Source organism: Bufo gargarizans, chromosome 2 (genome assembly GCF_014858855.1).
Source record: "Bufo gargarizans isolate SCDJY-AF-19 chromosome 2, ASM1485885v1, whole genome shotgun sequence".
Lineage (NCBI taxonomy): Eukaryota > Metazoa > Chordata > Amphibia > Anura > Bufonidae > Bufo > Bufo gargarizans.
The window spans coordinates 505,534,666-505,558,172 of record NC_058081.1 but is presented as its reverse complement, the minus strand read 5'-3'; the positions used below and the strand labels follow the sequence as shown (position 1 = coordinate 505,558,172).

General features: G+C 43.5%; 2 protein-coding genes across 3 annotated transcripts in view; one reads left to right on the top strand and one right to left on the bottom strand.

Moving 5' to 3' along the window:
- POLR3B (RNA polymerase III subunit B) overlaps positions 1 to 2,882 on the bottom strand; it is a 127,561-nt gene extending 124,679 nt beyond the window's left edge. The window contains exons 1-3 of the mRNA XM_044277931.1: positions 2,760 to 2,882; positions 2,132 to 2,164; positions 887 to 943 (exon numbers count right to left, since the gene is read on the bottom strand). Of these exons, the coding sequence (XP_044133866.1) occupies positions 887 to 943; positions 2,132 to 2,164; positions 2,760 to 2,831 (162 nt within the window). The 5' untranslated portion in view covers positions 2,832 to 2,882. The remainder of the gene's footprint in view (positions 1 to 886; positions 944 to 2,131; positions 2,165 to 2,759) is intronic.
- A 454-nt stretch (positions 2,883 to 3,336) lies between these two features.
- LOC122926535 (IKBKB interacting protein) overlaps positions 3,337 to 23,507 on the top strand; it is a 32,568-nt gene continuing 12,397 nt past the window's right edge. Inside the window, exons 1-3 of one of the 2 annotated variants that reach the window (XM_044277929.1) lie at positions 3,337 to 3,809; positions 12,078 to 12,195; positions 18,316 to 19,253. In XM_044277929.1, coding sequence (XP_044133864.1) covers positions 3,601 to 3,809; positions 12,078 to 12,195; positions 18,316 to 19,125 — 1,137 coding nt within the window. In that variant the 5' untranslated portion in view covers positions 3,337 to 3,600 and the 3' untranslated portion in view covers positions 19,126 to 19,253. Of the gene's footprint in view, positions 3,810 to 12,077; positions 12,196 to 18,315; positions 19,254 to 23,507 lie in introns of those variants that run through there. The other variant, XM_044277930.1, reaches the window with a different exon arrangement.

The following is a 23,507-nucleotide window of genomic DNA, read 5'->3' as shown; positions in this document are numbered from 1 at the left end:
CATGCACACGTTACGCAAAATTGAGGAACACATGCAGACTCATTCATATGGTTGTGTGAATAAGCCCACAAGGATTTTTATAGTGCCATGAGTCAGAGGGGAGGGGCTGGTGGAGCACCCAGTAGAGAGCCCAGCACCCTACACAAGAAGGGACCGTCTACTGTGCACTTGTGATCACAGCACCAGAGGAATTCGATTTCTTGGTCCTGCAGTTAAAGTAAGTTTACATAGCTCATCCTGTCACCTTTTTAGTGCTGTCAGCAGTTTTGAGAGGTGAAAACTGCTGACAGACTACTTATAAGACAGTAACAGTAAATCAGCCCTCTGTGGTTTTTTTTACCCTTTAAAGGGCTTTTTCCTCATTGTATGAAAGGTCAATGGCTCATCATAAAACACTAAACTGTGGGGGTCTGTCCACCTATACTGATGGGATGTTACAGAAAGTGTTGTGTGACATTTTCAATTGTCGGACCTCAAGCAGCGCTTTATGACATGTCCTAAAACCCCTTTATACACATACAGATGTCATGTATGGTTGATCATAAATCTATTACATGTAGCCTGCATATTAAAGGGACTATTCTGGTCTGAATTATCATGATTTTCATGATCTCCGCTTACCGCCATTGAATGGAAGCTTTCATACGGTCATAAGACGGACACACGGGTGCATTACTGTAATCATCATGCACAGAATATATCTGTCAAATCTATAACTGAAAAGAAGGGTAACCGTCTTACTGCTACTTGGTCTGAATTGTTATGACGTTACCTGTCACTACTCCTACGTCATGTCCCAGTCTGCACTGCTACAACTACATGACGAGCCGGGCGCCATCATCCCCTCACCCGAGCAAAAGCAGCATTCCTCATGGGGACAACCTACCTCCACGTTGATGAAATAGTTGAATGAGTCTATGTGCTGCTTCACAAGACCCTTCACCTGAAAAACACAAGAAGCAAGCCAGGTCAGCACCATTTGTTGAGGATTTCTCCGGGAATTTGTTGCAGAATCCAGAATTGATCCACGTGGACGTACGTATACAGTTTTAGGGAATGATGCTGCGAGCTCGTAGAACACATCTGGAACACGGACATGTGAATCCAGTGCTACAACTTTTAGTGAAGTAGATGTATGGTGTCTCCATATCAGAAAATATTACAAAGGTATTCTCTCCTAGAAACAATGCTTCCAGAGGAGAATTTCTCTGTGATATGGTATTGAATGGAGCACGCCAATTATGAATATCGTAGGAATACAGAGAAGAAGTAAGAGCCCATACGTTCTTTGGGTCTACTTGGAAATTTCACTGTGCCATAATAAACCCCTGAGCATGAGCTCCCGAATTTTTTTTCCCCCATGTAATTTTGGCATGTGCCGAAATTCCACCAGCGACCGTGTTCTTTCTGCCTCCTATTCTTCTCAATGGAAGACGTCACTGAAGACCTCAGGGCTTGTCCCTTCTCTGCTTTCGTTCTGCCATCTTCATCACTGGCTCCCTTTGAAAACAATGGGAGGTGCAAAGGACGTGTGCACACCACCACTACAAATATCCTACCCTTGTCCGCAAAACGGATAAGAATAGGACGCGTTCTATGTTTTTTGTGGAACACCGGTGAAATGAATGGTATTCATCCGATCCACAAAAAATGTAGATCAAAGGCGGACTGAAATGATACAGTTGTGTGCATGAGCTCTTATTTTGTATGGAAAACGCTGTTCTTGAGATTGCCTTTTACACGATATTTGTTTCTAAATAGCTTAAAGGGGTTATTCACACCTTCACTATTGATGGTCTACATACTCAGGATAGGATGGATGGTGGTCCGACAACCTGCACCCCCGCAGATCAGCTATTTCAGAGTAGCTCCAATGCCGATACTGCACAGCTCTGCCCATCGTGTAGTGGATGTAGCTGGCTACTTCAGCGCTGCTCCCATTGAAGTGAATGGGAGCAGGGCTGCCGTTACAAGCATCATCCACTGCAGAATAGATGCAGTTGCGTAGTTCTGGCACCAGAGCTATTCTGAAACAGCTGATCAGCGAGGGTATCGGACCATTGTCGCCCCTGAGGACAAGCCATCAATAGTAAAGGTGTGGACAACCCCTTTAATAATATAACATATTTACCTTTAAAAAAGCCGGCAGCAACTTCCATTTTTCCTGCAAAAGAAAGAATATGCAATTTTAATATTAAAAACATGGCAAACTGCCTAACTGGCCCTTATGGGTAAGGCATCTTTGCGGGTCAGATATGGACCAACTTTGGGGCCAAAAAGGATGTGGACAGCATCCGCATCCATGTCTATTCTGTTTCACCTGCAAAAAAAACATAAGTCCTATTCTTGTCCGTTTTACAGACAATAGTGTTCCATAGAGGGCCAGGAAGTTCTGCAAAACGCTGAACACACGCGGCCGGTATCCATATTTTCGGGATCCGCAATTCGTGGACGGCAACGGCGGTTTGATTGAGCAGCTGCACTGTTAGTGTCTTCCGCTCTGGTGACTACGTAAAGAAACGCGCACGTAGACATAAGTGACACACGTTCGCTCATCACTAGCACAACTATTTTCTTGGTTTTGTATCTTCAAATGTTACAGTTCAGCCATCTTTCTCATCTTAGATCACATGGGGGCAAATTGTACTCCTCTGGGTGAGAGGGGATGACATACTGATTGCATATACTACAGTAGGTGCATACATAACTAAAAAGAGAACACAAAGTCTTCTCCACCTGTACAGTCCCTGCCATCTCACCTCCACCGTATCCACAGGAGCTATTAGCTGCTCTTGGGTCAGAGTCCCAAACTCCTCAGCCAGCACATCCATGCCTGCCTCCACTGCAGCCCAAACACATGGGAAGAGCTCAAGGGTGCAGCCGAAAAGCCTTCCCACTACCTCAGGCGCCTGTCAACAAACGTTCCGCCTCCACCGTCGCAGACCAGCCCTCAGAAGCTGCTCCAGCGGCCATCTTTGTTGAGGGCAAAATTCCGAAAGCACAACCCGAATGAATGAATGCACACATAAAATCCACAAGAAGTGTCTGTATTCTCGCGAGTGGGCAGTATAGCAGCTTTCCTGCCTTCAGGTTGTGGCAGTATAGCAGCATTCCTGCTTTCAGGTTGTGATATATCAGGTCACCAGTGAAAATAAGACCTGTATAATATAAAAACCTGCTAATAACTTTGTAAACTAGCGTATATTTTGGCAAGAAACTGCACGTTCTTAATATGAAGACACAACTGTCCGAAAAATGACTATTCACACGCACAGCTGCAAACGAAAAGAAAGGAGGTTTGGCCCATACGCGCCGCCGTAGCTGCTTCCTCCCGTTTCCAGCTGCTTAGTAGATGGGTGAGAGAGTGGATCTGGCTGCCACATAGACAGGGAGGTGATCAGGGCTCCATACTGCCATTTACTGTATCATAGCAACCACATTTTCTGTATTTCCCCCCTAAATTCACTAACTTTTGTAAATTTTAGAAACTTTTTAAATAACTTTTTAGGACTTTGCCCACCACCTGTGTGATCTATCTAGAATGATGCTGTAGACTGGCTGGTAATGCAGATATAGGATATTTCTAGAGAGATTTTCATAATGTCTAGTGAAGCGAAGCAAAGAAAGAAAGGAAGTTCTCCGTCCACCAAGGAGCTGAAGGATGGAGCAGGATCTGGACAGCGTCCTCAGGAGGAGAAGCAGAAGAAGATCAGGGATCACTCTCCAGTTCCTGCCAGCGGATCCTCATATGTAGATTTCCGGACGGTGCTGTGTTCCTTGTGCCTGGCAGTGTGTGTGGCGTTGGCATGGTAAGTGTGACATCTTCGGGAATGATAGTACAGTGACATAATCCATTCTGATTAGTGTTGAGCGAAAATGTGTTTTAAGTTCGGCGTCTAAAGTTCGGGTTATAGAAGAATCGTGTTATGGATTCCGCTACCACGGACCATAACAGAATGAAGAATCCATAACGCGATGCTTCGATAACCTGATCCCAAACTTTAGACGCCGAACTTAAAACACAAGTTCGCTCAACACTAATTCTGATCTATAGCAGGACTTCACATGAGGCCACATTCACATTTGTGTTTTTTATTTCTATTATTCTGCTCCATTATAGAGGAACAGAAGCTCTGCGTGAACGGTACTGGACAGACCCTATTAAAGGGGTTTTCCGAGATGTTAATGCTGATGACCTATCCTTTGGATAGGACAGTAGGTCATCAGTATCTGATCGGTGAGGAGTAAGTGCCGAGAAGGCTGGATCGCTCACAGGAGTGCCCGTGCCTTTTAAAAACAGCTGATCGATGGGGGTCCCGGGTGTCGGACCCCAACCAATCGGGTACTGATGACCTATCCCAGTGATAGGAAAACTGCGGCTCTCCAGCTGTTGTAAAACTACAAATCCCATCATGCCCTGCTGTAGGCTGATAGCTGTAGGCAGACTGGGCATACTGGGAGTTGTAGTTTGACAACAGCTAAAGAGCCGCAGTTTTCCCATCCCTGAGGTCCTATCCTGCGGATAAGCATACGGCAGCATCTCCAGAAATAAACTTTTATTCATAGTGGGTCTATGCAAAAAATATACAGCGTAGCCAAAAAGTATTGCAATGTTTCGACAAAGACTACTATGTAGTCGAAACGTTGCACTACTTTTTGGCTACGCTGCACGTTTTTTCATGGACCCACTATGAATAAAAGTTTATTTCTGGAGATACTGCCGTCAAACTTGTTTGTAGGCTGATCGATTGGCCTAATTTGGATCTGTGGGGGATGGCTGGTGCATTCCAGTGAAGGTCTGCACGGTGATTGAGTGCTGCTCTAAACGTCACATTGTACTATCCCGCCGATAAGTCATCAGTATCAAAATCCCACATAATGGAGTCCGTCAGATTTCCTTTATTTGACCCTGCATTTTACCAGACAGAATTGTGCTGCATGCTGCGCTATTTTGTCCCCTCTCCTTGATAAGGTCTGCATGGCAGATCTGAATGGCCTTAAGCTACTTTCACACTAGCGTTTAAGTTTTACAGTATTGAGCTCCGTCATAGGGGCTCAGTACCAGAAAAAAACACTTCAGTTTTGTCCCCATCCATTGTCAATGGGGACAAAACGTAACTGAACAGAATGGAATGCTCCAAAATGCATTCCATTCCGTTCCCAGACTGGAGAGCAAACCGCAACATGTTGTAGTTTGCTTTCCGTCCTGAGATGCGGAGCAAGACGGATCCGGCATGACCCCCAATGCAATGGGGACAGATCAATTTTCTCTACCACAATCTGACACAATAGAAAACTTGACTTTCAACGGAGTTCATGACGGATCCGTCTTGGCCATGGTAAAGATAATACAACCGGATCCGTTCATAACGGATGCAGACGGTTGTATAATCAGTAACGGAAGCATTCAAATTAGGGGTAAGCCCGTTTCCTGCGGACTCCATCAGCCAGCCGCGCACCCTGCAGGAAAGGTAAGTATATTAGCAGGGGCCCGAATCTACCGGAGGATGGGAGGGTCAGGGGGTGGATGGCAATGGCATAGGGCTGATGGCGCTAGCTGGGGGACATGATGATGGTAGCAATGGCATGGGGCTGATGGCACTGGCTGGGGGACATGATGATGGTCATGTAATTTGTATACATACAGAAGAAAATAATATATCGTTATATCGCACATGCTTCAAATTATATTGCGATATAGATTTTAGGCCATATCGCCCAGCCCTAGTTCATATCACGTTTTTATCCCACGTTTAAAAACGTATCCGTTATACCGATATCTCTAATTATTTCATACAGTGGCATTTGTCACCATTGTAAAAAAAAAACGTATCCGTTAACATTGGCAAAAACATGATGTGAACCCTGCCTTAGGTGTACGGCAAGGAAGTGTTCAGTCTTACTGCAGCTACTACACAGGGACAATTAAATGGGTTTTCCAGGCTCTTTAAATTGATAATCTATCCTCAGGATATCTGATTGGTGAGGGTCCGACACCCTGAACTCTCACCGATAAACTGCTCCCTGCAGCCTTCAGCGCTGGAACTAGAACTTAAATGAAGCCGTACTGAGTTACTGCAGCTCCGCGGCCATCGGAGTGAACGGGAGCTAAACTGCAGTAACCGGACACGAGCACCCCACTTTGACTGGAGCTGTGCTTCCTCTTCCAGTCACAGTGCTAATTGTCCTGGAAACTCCATTTAAGCATTAGGCTAGGGCTACACGGCGACATTTTGTCGCCCCAATGTCGCGCGACAATTTTTATAATGATAGTCTATGGTGTCGCACTGCGACTGCAACACGACAGTCGCAAAAAATCTATTTGAAAATTGATTTGTGACTGTCGTGTAGTTGTGCCCTATGTGTCGCGCGACACATGACGTTGTGTAGCCCTAGCCTTAAACGGTGCACACTCTTAAAGGGCATCTGTCAGCAGTTTTGTACCTATGACACTGGCTGACCTGTTACATGAGTGCTTGGCAGCGGAAGGCATCTGTGTTGGTCCCATGTTCATATGTGCACACTTTGCTGAAATAAATGAAGTTTTAATATATGCAAATGAGCCTCTAGGACAGGGGTGCACAACCTTTTTTGGTCTGGGGGCCGCATTGTCACATTGCTCTCTTTCAAGGGGCCACAGAAAAAATTTAAAATAAAGTTAATCAGCGCTTGTTTGCATCAGCCTATTAGCAGGCCGATGCAAAGTGAATGGGAAGGAATGATCGCTATCACAGTCATTGCTCCCTAAGTTTTGTTAATTATTGGCAGCACATTCCTCATTACACGGGGAGATTGCTGGCTATGGGTATAGTCACATGCGCCACTCCAGCCAATGACTGGCTTCAGTGGTGATGTGGCCACAAGCAGCGTTTCACCGCTGAAGTCAGTCATTTGATGGAGAGGTGCTCCGGGAGATGGAGACAGCGAGACAATAACCAGTAAGCACTTTCTTTCACTGCAGAGGACAGCGCTCCCTGGTTATTACCTCCTCCTGCCCCCAGTTATAGGGGTCCTACAATAACCAGTAAGCACTTTACTTCACTGCAGAGGACAGCGCTCCCTGGTTATTACCTCCTCCTGCCCCCAGTTATAGGGGTCCTACAATAACCAGTAAGCACTTTACTTCACTGCAGAGGACAGCGCTCACTGGTTATTACCTCCTCCTGTCCCCAGTTATAGGGGTCCTACAATAACCAGTAAGCACTTTACTTCACCGCAGAGGATGGCGCTCACTGGTTATTACCTCCTCCTGCCCCCAGTTATAGGGGTCCTACAATAACCAGTAAGCACTTACCTTCACCGCAGAGGACGGCGCTCACTGGTTATTACTGCCTCCTGCCCCCAGTTATAGGGGTCCTACAATAACCAGTAAGCACTTTCTTTCCCCGCAGAGGACGGCGCTCACTGGTTATTACCTCCTCCTGCCCCCAGATATAGTGGTCCTACAATAACCAGTAAACACATTCCTTCACCGCAGAGGACAGCGCTCACTGGTTATTACCTCCTCCTGCCCCCAGATATGGTGGTCCTACAATAACCAGTAAGCACTTTCTTTCCCCGCAGAGGACAGCGCTCACTGGTTATTACCTCCTCCTGTCCCCAGATATAGTGGTCCTACAATAACCAGTAAACACATTCCTTCACCACAGAGGACGGCGCTCACTGGTTATTACCTCCTCTTGCCCCCAGTTATAGTGGTCCTACACCGCAGAGGACGGCACTCACTGTGCTCTCCGCATCCGTTGCTCCGTTCTGCAAAACAGTTCTGCAGAACACACAAGGCTGGTATCCGTGTTTTGCAGACCACAAAACACGGTATGGTCATGTGCATGAGGCCTTACTAGTGGGGAAAGAACTTATTGGGTAACCCTTTAATGTCCAGGCTGAAAAAGGCCTTAAAGGGATTCTGCACTTTGTTTAAACTGATGATCTATCTTCTGGATAGATCATCAGCATCTGATCGGCGGGGTTCCGACACCTGGGACCCCCGCCGATCAGCTGTTTGAGAAGGCAGTGGTGCTACAGCAGCGCCGCGGCCTTCTCACTGTTTACCACTGGCCGAGTGACGTCACGACTAGTATCAGTGTCCTGGGCGGGGCTAAGCTCCATTCAAGGGAACAGAGCTTAGCCCCACCCAGGCCAGTTGATACTAGTCGTGATGTCACTGGGCCAGCGGTAAACAGTGAGAAGGCCGTGGCTCTGCTGGAGCACCACTGCCTTCTCAAACAGCTGATTGGCGGGGGTCCCGGGTTTCGGACCCCCGCCAATCAGATGCTGATGATCTATCCAGAGGATAGATCATCAGTTTAAACAAAGTGCAGAACCCCTTTAATGATCAGTCACTTTGTGGTTTAGCGCACAGGGTTTAAACACTTGTAATTTATATAGTTGTTGGACTACCAAAATAACTTGCAGCTTTTTATTATATGACACAGGGCTTTTTAATATATTTTTTAGTTTTACCAGTATATTTATTTTATATTTTTTGAACTGCAGAGCGTTCCTTGGGGGGAAGGCAGAAGCGCTGATAAACTGTGCCTGCCTTCTCCTCGACTCCCCCACTCTCACCAATAGCCGGGGACCCATCCTGCTCGAGACTCCTGCTACAGTGCAGGGGCAGCAGCTGTCATCCTTCCCTGTGCGGCGCTCCAGGAAGAAACACAGCTGATCGCACGATCAGCTGTGTTTCTGTCCAGTAGGACAGGGGCCGCAAACCTTGGCTCTGGGCTGTGCACCCCTGCTCTAGGAGCAACGGGGGTGTTGCCGTTACACGTAGAGGCTCTGCTCTCTCTGCAACCACTGCACCCTCTCCACTTTGACAGGACCAGGCAGTGAAAACATCATAATGCCTGGTCCTGTCAATCAAAGTGCAGAGGACGAGGCAGTTGCAGAGAGAGATGAGCCTCTAGGTGTATATATTAAAACTTCCTTTTTCTTAGCAATACGTGCACATATGTACATGGGACCAACACAGATTCCTTCAGCTGCCAAGTGCACATGTGACAGGTCATCATTTTTTTTTGTTGTTTTTCATCTTTTATACAATATAAACTTTTATTAACATATTTTTTGTGCTGCTGCATTCAAAAACCCCTTATTTTTCCATCAATAGAGCTGTGTGAGAGCTTGCTTTTGCCGGTCCGGCTGTAGTTTTCATGCAATTTTGGGGTACATAGAACTTTTTGGTTGCTTTTTATTGTATTTTTCAGGAGGTAGACTTAACAAAAAAAACTGCAATTTTGTTTTTGATTTTTTTTTTTTAAACTTCACCATACAGAAAAAAAATTAAAATCTGATAATTTTATTGTATGGTTTGTTGTAAACACAACAATATAAATTTTCTATAGTTTTAATATATTTTTTTTTTACATAAATAAAGCCGTTTGTAAGGGGAAAATACTTTTTTATTGTATTTTGCCAAGCACTGCAAGGGCAGTATTAAACCTGCAGATAGTTGGCCTTGCTAACAAGCCTTTTTAGAAACGCTCGTTAGCGATGATCTGGCAGTGTAATACTGCCACCGATTACCCGATGAATGAGTAAGCAGGCTAAAAAAATCATAGTTTGATCGGCTCATCAGTGCAGGAGACCGCTGCTATTATTATTTGCAGGCAGCAGACCGTGATTAGACTGTACGATTTGCTGCCTGCAAATAATAATTTTATATGGGGTATGCATGTAATAGCAGCGGTCTCCTGCACTGATGAGCCGATGAAGGAACGCTGTCCATAGTGGGCGGTATTCTAGTGTTTAGTGTTGGCCATAGGCTTCTTTCACACATTGAGGGGATATATTAATGGGGTTATCCCATGACTAATGTAAAAAATGAAAATCAGACATTATATAGGACATGACAACCTCTTTCTAACAAAGCTAGAACCAGCCCTGTGCCTCACATGGACCCAGAGATCTCCCCCATTCATTGCTCTGCTAGATTTATATCAAGCTGACAGCTCAAGGGGAGTGTCGTTCTGCTGCAGCTAAGGGGGCGTGTCCATGTTCTCCCTATCACAGCTCAAGGGGAGTGTCTGTTCTGCTGCCGCTCAGGAGGTGTGTCTCAGCTCTCCCTATCACAGCTCAAGGGGAGTGTCTGTTCTGCTGCAGCTCAGGGGGCGTGTCCATGCTCTCCCCATCACAGCTCAGGAGACGGCTGAAGGATAAAACTGAGCATGTGCGGCAATTTCTGTGAGCCGGTCAAAGAAATAAGAAAAAAAAGAGCAGGTGGCGCTATACAGATACATTTTATTGAATAACTTAGTGGCTATGGTAAATTTTTTATTACATGCAATTACAAAAGTATTCAGATCCAGTTGCTGGTTTAAAAACCGTAGAATATATTTTGTGGGAGAACCCCTTTTAGGCTACTTTCACACTCGCGTTTTGGGCGGATCCGTCATGGATCTGCAAAAACTGATCCGTTACAATAATACAACCACATGCATCCGTCATCAACGGATCAGTTTGTATTATCTGTAACATAGCCAAGACAGATCCGTCATGAACTCTATTGAAAGTCAATAGGAGACGGATCCGTTTTCTATTGTACCAGATTGTGTCAGAGAAAACGGATCCTTCCCCATTGACTTACATTGTGTGCCAGGACGGATCCGTTTGGCTCAGTTTCATCAGACAGACCGCCTCAATAGCGAAATGGAGACAGAATGGAGGCGAACTGATGCATTAGGGCAAAACTGATCCGTTTTGGGCCGCTTGTGAGAGCATGATGGATTTCACAAACGGAAAGCCAAAACGCGAGTGTGAAAGTAACCTAAGACTGACATGTCATCCAGAGTTAGCGTAGATTTCAGTTGAAATTTACTTCAGTTTTCTGGCATAAATATTAGTGAATATGCCTGCAGATAAGGCCTTGCCCCCTCCCTCCATCAACCATCAACACCCTCTGCCTTGTAAATGGGCAGAGTCGCAATTTTGGTAGCAAAATAGGGCTTGTTTAAAAATTTGCAACTTATTTACACCAAAGAACCAGCGTAGGAACTCGAATAGATTCCCCCATAGTCTTTTTTGCGGTTAAACAAACTACATGCTGTTTATACAATTTTTGTGGATTTTTTCATGTAAAATTTGTGAGAACCCATACTTAATGCGTCCCCTCCTCATTGGTGGCAGTGGCCACAGGGTCCCCTCCCCTCCTCCTCATTGGTGGCAGTAGCAGCGTCTGATCGGAGCCCCAGCAGTGTAATCGCGGGGCTCCGATCGGTTACCATGGCAGCCAGGACGCTACTGAAGCCCTGGCTGCCATGGTAAGCTCCCTGATGCTGTGTGCACAGAGCAGCAGGGAGAGTGTGAAGTCCTATTCACCCTGATAGAGATCTATCAGGGTGAATAGGACAAGGGATTAAAAGATCCCAGGTTCTATCCCCTAAGGGGGCTAATAGTTATTAAATAAAAAGTAAAAAAAAAGAAAGTTTAAAAAAAACACCAAATTAACCCCCTTTCCCAATTTTACATATAAAATATAAAAACAATAAATAAACATATTGCATATCGCCACATTCGAAAAGTTCAAACTATTAAAATATAAAAAAAAACTCCTATGCGGTGAACTGCGCAATTCACCTTTTTTTTTTTAATGCGGAATGCACTCTGCTTTTTGGGTGTTTTATTTTTTCCGCATGGTATCGAGTATCGCAATACTTTTTTATGGTATCGAAATCAAATTAAAATTTTGGTATCGCAACAACCCTGGTCTCAGCACTCAGACCAATATCGATCAAAACCTTTGAAATGTCTCACACCAAGAAAACACCAAGAACAGTCTGCTTGAAGCCACCATAAAGGAGTTTTGTCCGACAGTGGACCCCAAGTCACAATCAGAAATGTATCATCTATATTCCAGATAGGTGATAAATGTCCAAGGTTGTTCTTCAAGTTTTTTTTTTTCAGATTTGAAGAAAAAGAAAGGATCTGCTTTTTTTCCCCCAAGACCTTGCCTTCCTGTCTACTAGCTAGGTCTGGTATTGCAGCCCCAATCTTTTGAACAGGATACTCTTTAGTAATTCATTAGTATATGTACCTCTCTTTCTTGTGTTTCATTGCTCATCATTTCCACATTTCAGGATGGTGTTTCAGCAGTCCCAGAACTTCACCACCCTGGAGCAGAAGTACCAGTCTCTGCAGTCTCGCTCATCAGAGCTACATGCGCTGGAAGAAAAAGTCAGCCAAATATTTGGAAAGGTAATTTAATTATTTGTTCCGATCAGATTCGGTATGTAGGTTTCCCCATCTAACGTTTTTCACTTATTCTGAGGCCACCTCTCCTCTTAGCCACTCGACTGCTTTACTATAATATGGTGCACATATGTCCTTCTTCCTTTTTCTATGTATCCCAGTGAACTCATGTTCACAGTATGCTGGTAACATTGAGGTTATGGTAATACCAACATTTTAGTGCACCTGGAGGATAACCAAATTGAACTGTGCAGCCCTAAACCTGATCACAGTGTTTCTAAAAAAGTATTTCTTCTGCTTTAACCGGATATAATGTAAACTGCAATAAAAATGGTCATCAAGATGGACTTCAGGTCTTGGAGAAACCTCATACATGGTCCTCCAGGCAGAAATCAACATGAAATCCGTGGCCCATTGTTTTCAGTTAAAATATTCACTGACATTCATATGGCCACAGATCTTGACTCTATATTAAGAAGTGACCTATCACCTTTTGATGTGGTTTCCATGTCGAACCCGTGGTGGGCAGCCACACTTGGATTAGTCCTATTGAACAGGGCTAATCCACATGGAGTTCCAAGGGACAGCCTTGATTTCTGCAGCGGATCCACATAATATTTTCACGCACGACAATGTCTAAGGCTGAGTTCACACGAGCGTGACAGATTTGGTCCGGATGCGTTCAGGGTGCGTTCAGTTAAACTCGCACCATTTTGCAAGCAAGTTCAGTCAGTTTTGGCTGCAATTGCGTTTAGTTGTTCAGTTTTTTCCGCGCGGATGCAATGCGTTTTGATGCATTTTTCACGCGCGTGATAAAAAACTGAATGTTTACAAACAACATCTCCTAGCAACCATCAGTGAAAAACGCATTGCATCCGCACTTGCTTGCAGATGCAATGCGTTATTAACGCAGCCCCATTCACTTCTATGGAGCCAGGGCTGCGTTAAAAACGCAGAATATAGAACATGCTGCGATTTTAAAGCATTGCAGAAGTGATGCGTGAAAAAAAATGCTCATGTGCACAGCCCCATTGAAATGAATGGGTCAGGATTCAGTGCAGGTGCAATGCGTTCACCTACTGCATTGCACCCGCGCGGAAATCTCGCCCGTGTGAACTCAGCCTAAGTTTTGTGTGTTTTATGGTGTGTGTGTGTGTGTGTGTGTATATATATATATATATATATATATATATATATATATATAGTATTTATTTTTCACAATTTAATTACATATGTTGTAAAGTGCTTTCTTTCTCGATTGGCCTCAATGTCATAGACAGTCAGTTATAGGAAATAAGGCCTCATGCACACGGCCGTGGCCGTATTGCAGCCCTCAAACGGGGGTCGGCAATCCACGGCCACCGGCCGTGTGCATCACGGATGTGGACCCATTCACTTGAATAGGTCCGCAATTCCGGAGATGCAGAACAGAGTCATGGAACGGAACACCAGAAGCACTACGGAGTGCTTCCGTGGTGTTTATTTCTGTTGTTCCGCACCGCAAATAAATTTGACATGTCTGTCCACACAGCAAAAATATGACAACGGACCCATTCAAGTTGAATGGGTCCGGCCCACTGCACAGATGTTGCCCGTGCAATGCACGGAACGGCCGCACAACGGCCGTGTGCATGAGGCCTAAAGGAGAGGTCAGTGTTTATAAGGAGCTTACCGGGATCATCCTTTTTTCTTACTCCTTACTTACTCTTTATAGATCGTCTTTTGCTAATGCTGAAACCATCTGTCCAATTGGTTTCTTTCACCATCGTTTATTACTTTACTCAAGCAGTATACTGTACATATGGTCACCGATGCATATAGGGGCATGGGATTGTGTCCTAGCCCAAATCTGTTAAACATACTAACAGATTTTGTTAAAACAGAAGCCATGACACCAGTGTAAACATAACCTAATGGACAAAACGCATCGTTTTATACAGTGCGATCCACTAAAATAGAGCTGTGATGACATATAACCTAATAACTAATGGGGGTTGTATATTTTTAACATGCAGAGGAATGCTTAATTCTTTTGATACTACTGGTTGTAATATTGGTGCTCAGGGGTTGTCCTGTCTGATGTAAGCAATTTAAAAAGATTGGTTTTCTAAAAAACAACCACCGCCCATATGTCTTATCGGCATTTATAGTGACGGAAGTTCTGTTTACTGTAATGGCACAGAGCCCCAAATCCTCTGCATAAGCCAAGTAAAACCATAAAATTCTGACAACCTTCAGTCACCACTAGGGGGAGCTTCCTGCATAGAGTTTTATTATTGAGTTCCCAGCATGCCTCTAGTGGTGGCTGCAATTTATACTATTGAACTGTTGGGGTATGGTAACAAAGCTCACATGGTTTTAATAACGCATCGGAAAAGCCTGACATGTTACAAATCCAAGACTGAGTCTCTGATTTCTGCTGCAGGTTTGTAGTTTGAACAGTGCAGGTCTGACTGCGAATTAGCCCCATTCAAAGAGGCTTATCCATATATGGACACCCACCAAGAAGGGGCACACTAAAGTCCCCATGAAAGTTGTGAAATTGTACATTTTTTTTATTTATTTTTTGTGTGATACAGAAATCAAGAGAGCGTAAAACTCTGGCAGCCTGCCGGCATTCGCCATATCCAGCATAGCCAGGTACTGGCGTTCACTGCCGGGTTTCCAGCATGATTGTCTGGTTTCGGCCACACAAAATCTGGTGTTTGCCCTTGTGCTGGAAACCAGTTGGAAGCCCTCCAGATCCGCAGTGGGGTCCGGCAGTGAACAGCTGCATACAGCAGGCTGTACTCTGCCAGAATAGCATACCAGATCAGGTAAACAGAGATGTGAAAACTAACTTCAGCCACCACTAAGGCTGGGTTCACACCTGAGCGTTTTACAGCGCGTACGATACGCCCTACGCCCCAAGAAGTACAGGAGCTTCTTTGGGGCGTATTGTCGCTCGTTTTGTGGCAGTTTTTCATTGAATGCCTCTGTGGTTATGCACACTAACGCGCGTACTACGCGTGTTTCCAAAATACAAAAAAGGCCCCAAAATACGCCTCAAAAACCCCTGATAAAAACGCCTGTAAACAGCGCTTATCGAATACGCTCAGGTGTGAACCCAGCGTAAGGGGCATTGAGGAGCTTACTGCATTGTGTTTATACACAGAACTCAATAGTAAAACAGTATGCCGTGAGCTCCCTCTAGTGGTGGCTGTGGGTATCCAAAATTTTATCATGTAAGAGAAATATTTATGAAACGCAGTATGCCCATTTTCTGACATAAAAAGTTGCACAATTTGGCATGATTTTTATTTATCTTTTGTGCAACTCTTGGCACTTTTGAAAAGTGGTCGGAGAAGTGGGCATGTTTAGCTAAGACAGGGTTTCTCAACTCCGGTCCTCGGGACCCACCTGCCGGTCATGTTTTCAGGATTTCCTTAGTATTGAGCAGGTGATATAATTAGTGTCCATGCAGTAGGACTTACAACAGGTATTCATTCTGTGGGATATTCTGTAATCCTGATCCGTAGCTGGGTCCTGAGGACTGGAGTTGAGAAACCCTGATCTAAAGATAGGTATAACTCAGATTTAACAAATGTGACTTTTTCAAAAAATCACACCGTTGTGCAGTCTCATTCTAGCCGGGGGTCAGTTATCAGACTGTTGTAAAGTAGAACTGGCTTAGTTGCCCATAGCAACTATTTAGATTCCACCTTTCATTCTTTACAGCTCCTTTGGAAAATGAAAGGTGGGATCGGATTGGTTGCTATGGCCACCTAAGCCAGTTCTACTTCACACCAGTTTGATAAATCTTCCCCTAAGGGCTTGTTCCCACGATGGTATGGCTTTTTCAGTGTTTTGCGGGCCATTTTTCACGGATCCATTTTTCAGTTGGAAAGATGGAATCTGATTGGTTGCTATGGATAACTAAGCCAGTTCTATTTTACACCAGTTTGATAAATCTTTTTTGGGGGGCAAAGTGTATAAGATAGGCCAAATTTTTAAAACATGTGATGATTGATAGATTTTGCGCTAGTTACGGAATCACAGACTAACTGTAATAAAGTTCCCCTCATGATAAATCTCCCCCCATGTCTCTGCAGGAGATATGGACCTCTATATCAGAAAAATGAAGCCCTTACGTATCTAAAGATATATTCCTACGCACAGCAAGTTTTCTGTTCAGCATCTTAAGCTGGCCATACACATTTGGTTGCTGTTGGCCATATATACATGCATGCTTGGTTCGGCCAAGCATTGATATAGGGGACGGGGGAGAAATCCTCTGCCAGACACCTGGCCGCAGCTTATCTCCCTGTTAACAAAAGGATCAGGCAGTTGAATCCAACATGCCTAATCCTTATCTCCCCCGGACAGCAGTCGTTTGTATGGAGGCCCCACCCATGATGGTCAGCTGAACCTCCCTAAAGTGACGGGCTCTGCCACATACACTTGTATGCCCAGCTTTTACATTGCAGTTTCTGATAAAATAGGGCGGCAAAGGGGCTCATGCATTTTATGGGCAGTTAGGCAGAGTGATGCATATGTTGGAATGAAACCCCTGGTGCCAACTTTGCATAGCAGTAGTGCAGACCACAGTGTCCCCATGTCACATGAACAGGAATGTGTACCTAACCTGGCTGGTCATCATCTCCTTGGCATTGCAGTCACATTGTATCTCTGCTTGATGGCAAAGAATAATGAGTCATTAATTTTAATTAGGGTAAATCAGTGTCAGCGCGTTCCAGGGCATTTCCTGAGCTTCGCTTTCTGCGGGATGGAAAAGACTGTGTCCTATTTCTTCACACTGAGACACACAAGGGCAGGATCCCATTCTTCATGAATCTTACATGAGTTGTGACATCTTGCTTTCACAATATACCTATGTTATGGTAGAGCGCAGGGCGTAAGGGATTTATAGGTACAGGAGGAGATGTTTATGCAAATATTTCGAAACTTTGTGCATTAGTTTCTCACTATTTTCAAAATCTCTGCTTCCTGTCAATGAATGGAGCCATTGTTCACATTCAATGGCTGTACACCTGCTCTGATCAGGTCCTACTCACATGGCTCTCTAGAAGAAAGGGCTCTGATACCCAGTAATATGTCTCACACCCATTTCTAAAGCATATGACCGGGGCAGAGGGGACGTTTGTCTCACAGCTTTCCCAGATAATACTCCTGCTTAGTTATGAAGTGATTTCACAGGCTTTTCAAAAGTTTATGTATACGCCACCCCCAGTACCATAGGGTGCTGCACTGCCAACTACCGCAGTCACAAAGCACATTGGTTTCTGTGCATAAAAGCATTGCAGGAGACGGGCCTGGAATGAACCGAAAGTATATGTTTTCTGGCATTTGAACGACTTGTAATAAAGATTAAAAACAATATCGGCCAAAAAATGTTAAAAGGGCCACCCCTCCCCCACCACAGTTTTTTTCTTTAAATGAAGCTGGCCCCCGCCCTCCATCGATCAACTGATTGCAGTTGGTTTGGCATATAGACTAGCTGCCACACATTTTCCCTGCAGTGACCACTAGAGGAGAAATGTGATATTACACACTAAGATTGTCCAGCTAGGAAATACATGGCAGACTCTGTCTATGTCTGCTGAATTTCTCTCTGTGTTAACGACTCTTCACTTTGGCTAAAATAAGGGAGTTGTTTTCATGAGTCAATACTTAAAGATAGTGGTCATATTTAGTAATACTACAATTGAGTAAGGAGCCACAAAGCCAAAAGACTCTTACCTTTGACTGGTGGCTGCAAGTTCTACTCATTGGTGTGGCATCCTTCCCTACTGACATCTGCTGCATGTGACCACACTTCTCATGCAGCTCACTCAAATACATGATCCTATGACACGCAAATAATTGTGACCCTTCTTTGTTCATCACTTTGATGAAGTGCTTTAAGTCTTCATGTTCTGCACTGCCATGTCAACTGATCCTTAAAGAAAGTCTATTAGTTCTACAGAATAGACCATTAAAATTGGGTTCCTGACGGATGCAAGCCAACTATGCAGTCTTTCCATGAAGGAAATCTCATTAAATCTTTCTTTATGATCACGCTGTGTTTATGATTATTTTCCACACAGTACATTGTGTTACACTAAGCACATGGACCTTTTTTTTCAGCTCGTGTCTACTGATGAGGTCCTAGCAGAAGCAACATCATCATCTTCTCTAGTGAGCAAACTAGAGCAGCAGTTGACTAACCTGTATAATGATATTGATCACATCCAAGTCCATGAAAGGTCACTCTATGAAAAAATGAAGATTATCAACCTGAGGTTTCAGAATGTCACCGATTCATGGAAAAAGAGTCTTGATGAAATGAACTTCAAAACAGATTCTGTTAAGTCCGAAGCCAAGACATTCCATAACCAGATGACTTTGAAGGTCAACTCTGCTGACCAAACATTCAAGAAGCTCTCTGAGAAACTTAAAGAGTTTGAATCAGGGACCCTTCGAAACTTCAGAACGTTGAAAACACAGGAAGATGATGACCTTCAACGGATTTCTGAGGTTCTCGAATGGGATGATAATGCTATCAAAGAGCTGGAAAAGGAGCAAGATGATTTGGCCAATACAAACCAAGAAGTAAAAAAGAACATGAATGAATTCCAACCTAAACTGACTGAATGCATCAAGAATTTGCCAACGATTGACACTGCTGTACGTAGTCTTCTAAAGGTGTCTAATGAGATGCAGGACTTTGACAAAAAGATAAATAAGTTGACAGAGCAAGTGTTTAACACTGAGGACAACTTGCTGAAAATCATCACCGAGACTTTGGAGATCCAGCATGCACTGGAAAGTATTCAGTATGATAACACCATCCTAAAACTGCAAAACGATGTATCAGTTTTGAAGGAGAAGGCAAATGTTTTGTCAAGAATTGATGACAAATCTCTTTTAGAAGAGAGAGAATCAGATGAAAGTTAAAATTAAACTTAAGGGGTTTTCTCATCATGAACCATGGGGGCATATCGCTAGGATATGCCCCTATTGTCTTATAGGTGCGTGTCCCACCACTGTGACCCGAACCTATATCGAGAACGTAGCCCCGCAGATGAAGGAGGGTGCACTGCGCATGCGCAGCCGCCGTGCATGTGCATTACACTCCCGTTCACTTCTATGGGTAGCTAGCTTGGTGGTGGCCAGACCGGAGTCCTCCAGCCACCACTTTGCGGGGCTCCATTCTCGATATAAGTGCGGGTCCTAGCGGTGGGACCCGCACCTATAAGACAATGGGGGCATATTCTTCCAATATGCCCCATTGTCTATGATGAGACAACCCCTTTAAGGGACAGAATTTTTTTTTATTTTTTTTTTGGGGGGGGGTCAATCTTTAACCTTTTTTAGGCACTGTAGACATGCAAAATCTCACCGATTTTCTTTGATGTAAGCTTCAGAAATTTGACTGCTCTAGAAGTTCCTGCTGATGGGTTTCAAGGACTGGAAGGCCTACAAATTTATGAGACGTGTTCTGCAAGTGGGATCCTGCACAGAATTTTATGATCAGTGATAATGAATATTATACTGGGCACAATTTCAAATTTTAAGTGAATGTTCACCTTTTTGACATTCTGTTTAACTTCTTGCTCATTCTCGGCTTTGGAATCAAGGAGGCTGGCCTTTTAGTGAGTGACAGACGTACATGAAGGCTGTCTATCAAAGAAAAGGACTGCCTCCTTGACTCCAAAGCCCAGAATGAAGACGTTAAACAGAATGTCAGACCTGATATTAAAAGGTGAACTTACAGAAAATGTAGATTTTTATTTATTTATTGCTTTAATGCACCTAAAATGAAAACTCAAGCAACTTTACAAATAGTCTTAAAGGGGTTATCCATGAATTTGATATTGATGGCATATCCTCAGGTCTGTCTCCCGGGACTGCCACTGATTAGCAGTCTGAAGAGGCTACTGCACTCACTAGCTCTCCGGTGAGCGCTGCATTCTCCTCACAGCTTATTAAGCACCGTGCCATACATTGTATAGCAGCTGTGTTTGGTATTGCAGCTCAACCCTATTCTCTTGAATGGGACTTAGCGGCACCTAGGTCACCTGACTAAAGTGTGGTGACGTCACTGGCCTAGAATGAGGCCTAAACGCTCATGGAGCGCTTAGGCCTCTTTAAATAGCTGATCGTAGGGGCCCAGAAGTCAGACCCTGCCAATCTGATACTGTTCAGTAATTCGGGGGAGCCTAATGAGGCTCAGATGCCTTTTATAAGCATCTTCAAATGTAGGCCTGCAGGTGGCAGCACCAGATTGCAATGTACAGAATCTTCTATTTGTTAATGGATTTATTTCCATTTATATACAGAAGTGGCAATCTAACGGTTGCATGATATTAGGCTCAAGTCGTAATATGCATGATCATCATAAGTGAAGATGTTGTTATACTCGACTGATACATTGTTACAACTCTGTCAATTGATTGTATTGCCTTATTGCAAATTAATAAAAATTTTCGTGAATAAAAAAAAAATATAAATATATATATATAGATATATATATAGATATATATTCAAATTATCCCCTTTCCTCAGAATACAAATAATGAAAAAAAAAAACAACAACATCATAGGCATCAACATGTGCAAAAACGCCCATACTATTAAAATATTTCACCTCCCACAAAATTTAATAAAAAGTGACCAAAAGGTCACACACACTGAAAATGGTATAAATAAAAACTACAGATCTGGCAAAAAATTAACCCCCCACACAGCATTTATGAGGGTTAAAATAGGGCGATAAAAACAATTTTTTATATATTTTTTTTAATTTAAGTATTAAAACGCAAAAAAAAAAAAAATACAATAAATGTAGAATCCCCGCAATCGTAATGACCTGGAGAATGAAGGGCATAGGTCAGTTTTAGCACATAGGGAATGCCATAGAAACAAAACCCATAAAATTTTGGCAAAATTGTGGGTTTTACTTTTCCTATTTCACCCCATTTGGAATTTTTTTCCAGCTTCCCACCATGTAGTGTGAAATAATAAATGGTGCCATTAGAAAGCACAACTTGTACCACAAAAAACAAGCCCTCAATCGTCTATGTGAATGGAAAATTAAAAAAAGTTATGGCAGAGAGTGAAAAACGGAAAATCGCCAGGGGTAGAAGAGGTTAATTAAAATTTCCTAACCTTTTGTGTATACTATGTGTCTCCATAGTAACAGACTACAAACAAAATTTAGTGTTGTCCTACTCCATACATTCAGTAGGTTAGCAAGAGACAGATGGCAAAGATGACTACCCGCAGGATTAGTTTGTAATCATCCTAGGAGCTGTATACACAAAATGGTAGGAGATTTTTAATCAAGACTGTTTGCACATTTGATTTTTCATTTTGATGTCGAGATGCAATAAAAGACCACTTTGCAAAAGTTTACCTACCTTTAAATTTTTCTGTATCAAGATAATTTTCATATCAGGTATCTTTTCACAATAAAATAAGAAATACGTATGAACTAAGTGATCATTGTGTTCTTTGGATTAAAGTATTTGTGAGCTGTATAATGCTGTGCAAAACCATGGCAGGTGTCATATCACTGATGCCCTGGTTGTATCTGGTTTTCCACTAACAGGCCTATTACTTAGATCTCATGCACACAAACGTATATTCTTTCTATGTCGGTTTCATTTTTTTTGGGCGGACCATATACGGAACCATTCATTTCAATGGGTTCGCAAAAAAACTGAAGTTACTCCATGTGCATTCCGTTTCTGTATGTCTGGATTTCAGTTCCGCAAAAAAATAGAACATGTCCTATTATTGTCCACATTACGGACAAGGATAGGACTGTTCTATCAGGGGCCAGCTGTTCCGTTCCGCAAAATATGGAATGCTCACAGACATCATCCTTTTTTTTTTCACGGATCCGTTTTTTGCGACCGCAAAATACATATGGTCGTGTGCAATTTTTTTTACACCATTCAAAAAATTTTTTTAGAAGTATAGCTCAAGGGCACAACAAGATGAATTACTAAATAATACACCCTCTTCTTTGGAAAGCAGTCAGGTATGGAGCTGTGCACACTGAGCAGACCGTCACTGGGAGCTGTTTTATCTCCTCTCAAGATATACAGTACAGACCAAAAGTTTGGACACACCTTCTCATTCAAAGAGTTTTCTTTATTTTCATGACTATGAAAATTGTAGATTCACACTGAAGGCATCAAAACTATGAATTAACACATGTGGAATTATATACATAACAAAAAAGTGTGAAACAACTGAAAATATGTCATATTCTAGGTTCTTCAAAGTAGCGACCTTTTGCTTTGATTACTGCTTTGCACACTCTTGGCATTCTCTTGATGAGCTTCAAGAGGTAGTCACCTGGAATGGTCTTCCAACAGTCTTGAAGGAGTTCCCAGAGATGCTTAGCACTTGTTGGCCCTTTTGCCTTCACTCTGCGGTCCAGCTCACCCTAAACCATCTCGATTGGGTTCAGGTCCGGTGACTGTGGAGGCCAGGTCATCTGGCGCAGCACCCCATCACTCTCCTTCATGGTCAAATAGCCCTTACACAGCCTGGAGGTGTGTTTGGGGTCATTGTCCTGTTGAAAAATAAATGATGGTCCAACTAAACGCAAACCGGATTGAATAGCATGCCGCTGCAAGATGCTGTGGTAGCCATGCTGGTTCAGTATGCCTTCAATTTTGAATAAATCCCCAACAGTGTCACCAGCAAAGCACCCTCACACCTCCTCCTCCATGCTTCACGGTGGGAACCAGGCATGTAGAGTCCATCCGTTCACCTTTTCTGCGGCGCACAAAGACACGGTGGTTGGAACCAAAGATCTCAAATTTGGACTCGTCAGACCAAAGCACAGATTTCCACTGGTCTAATGTCCATTCCTTGTGTTCTTTAGCCCAAACAAGTCTCTTCTGCTTGTTACCTGTCCTTAGCAGTGGTTTTCTAGCAGATATTCTACCATGAAGGCCTGATTCACACAGTCTCCTCTTAACTGTTGTTCTAGAGATGTGTCTGCTGCTAGAACTCTGTGTGGCATTGACCTGGTCTCTAATCTGAGCTGCTGTTAACCTGCGATTTCTGAGGCTAGTGACTCGGATGAACTTATCCTCCGCAGCAGAGGTGACTCCTGGTCTTCCTTTCCTGGGGCGGTCCGCATGTGAGCCAGTTTCTTTGTAGCGCTTGATGGTTTTTGTGACTGCACTTGGGGACACTTTCAAAGTTTTCCCAATTTTTCGGACTGACTGACCTTCATTTCTTAAAGTAATGATGGCCACTCGTTTTTCTTTACTTAGCTCCTTTTTTCTTGCCATAATACAAATTCTAACAGTCTA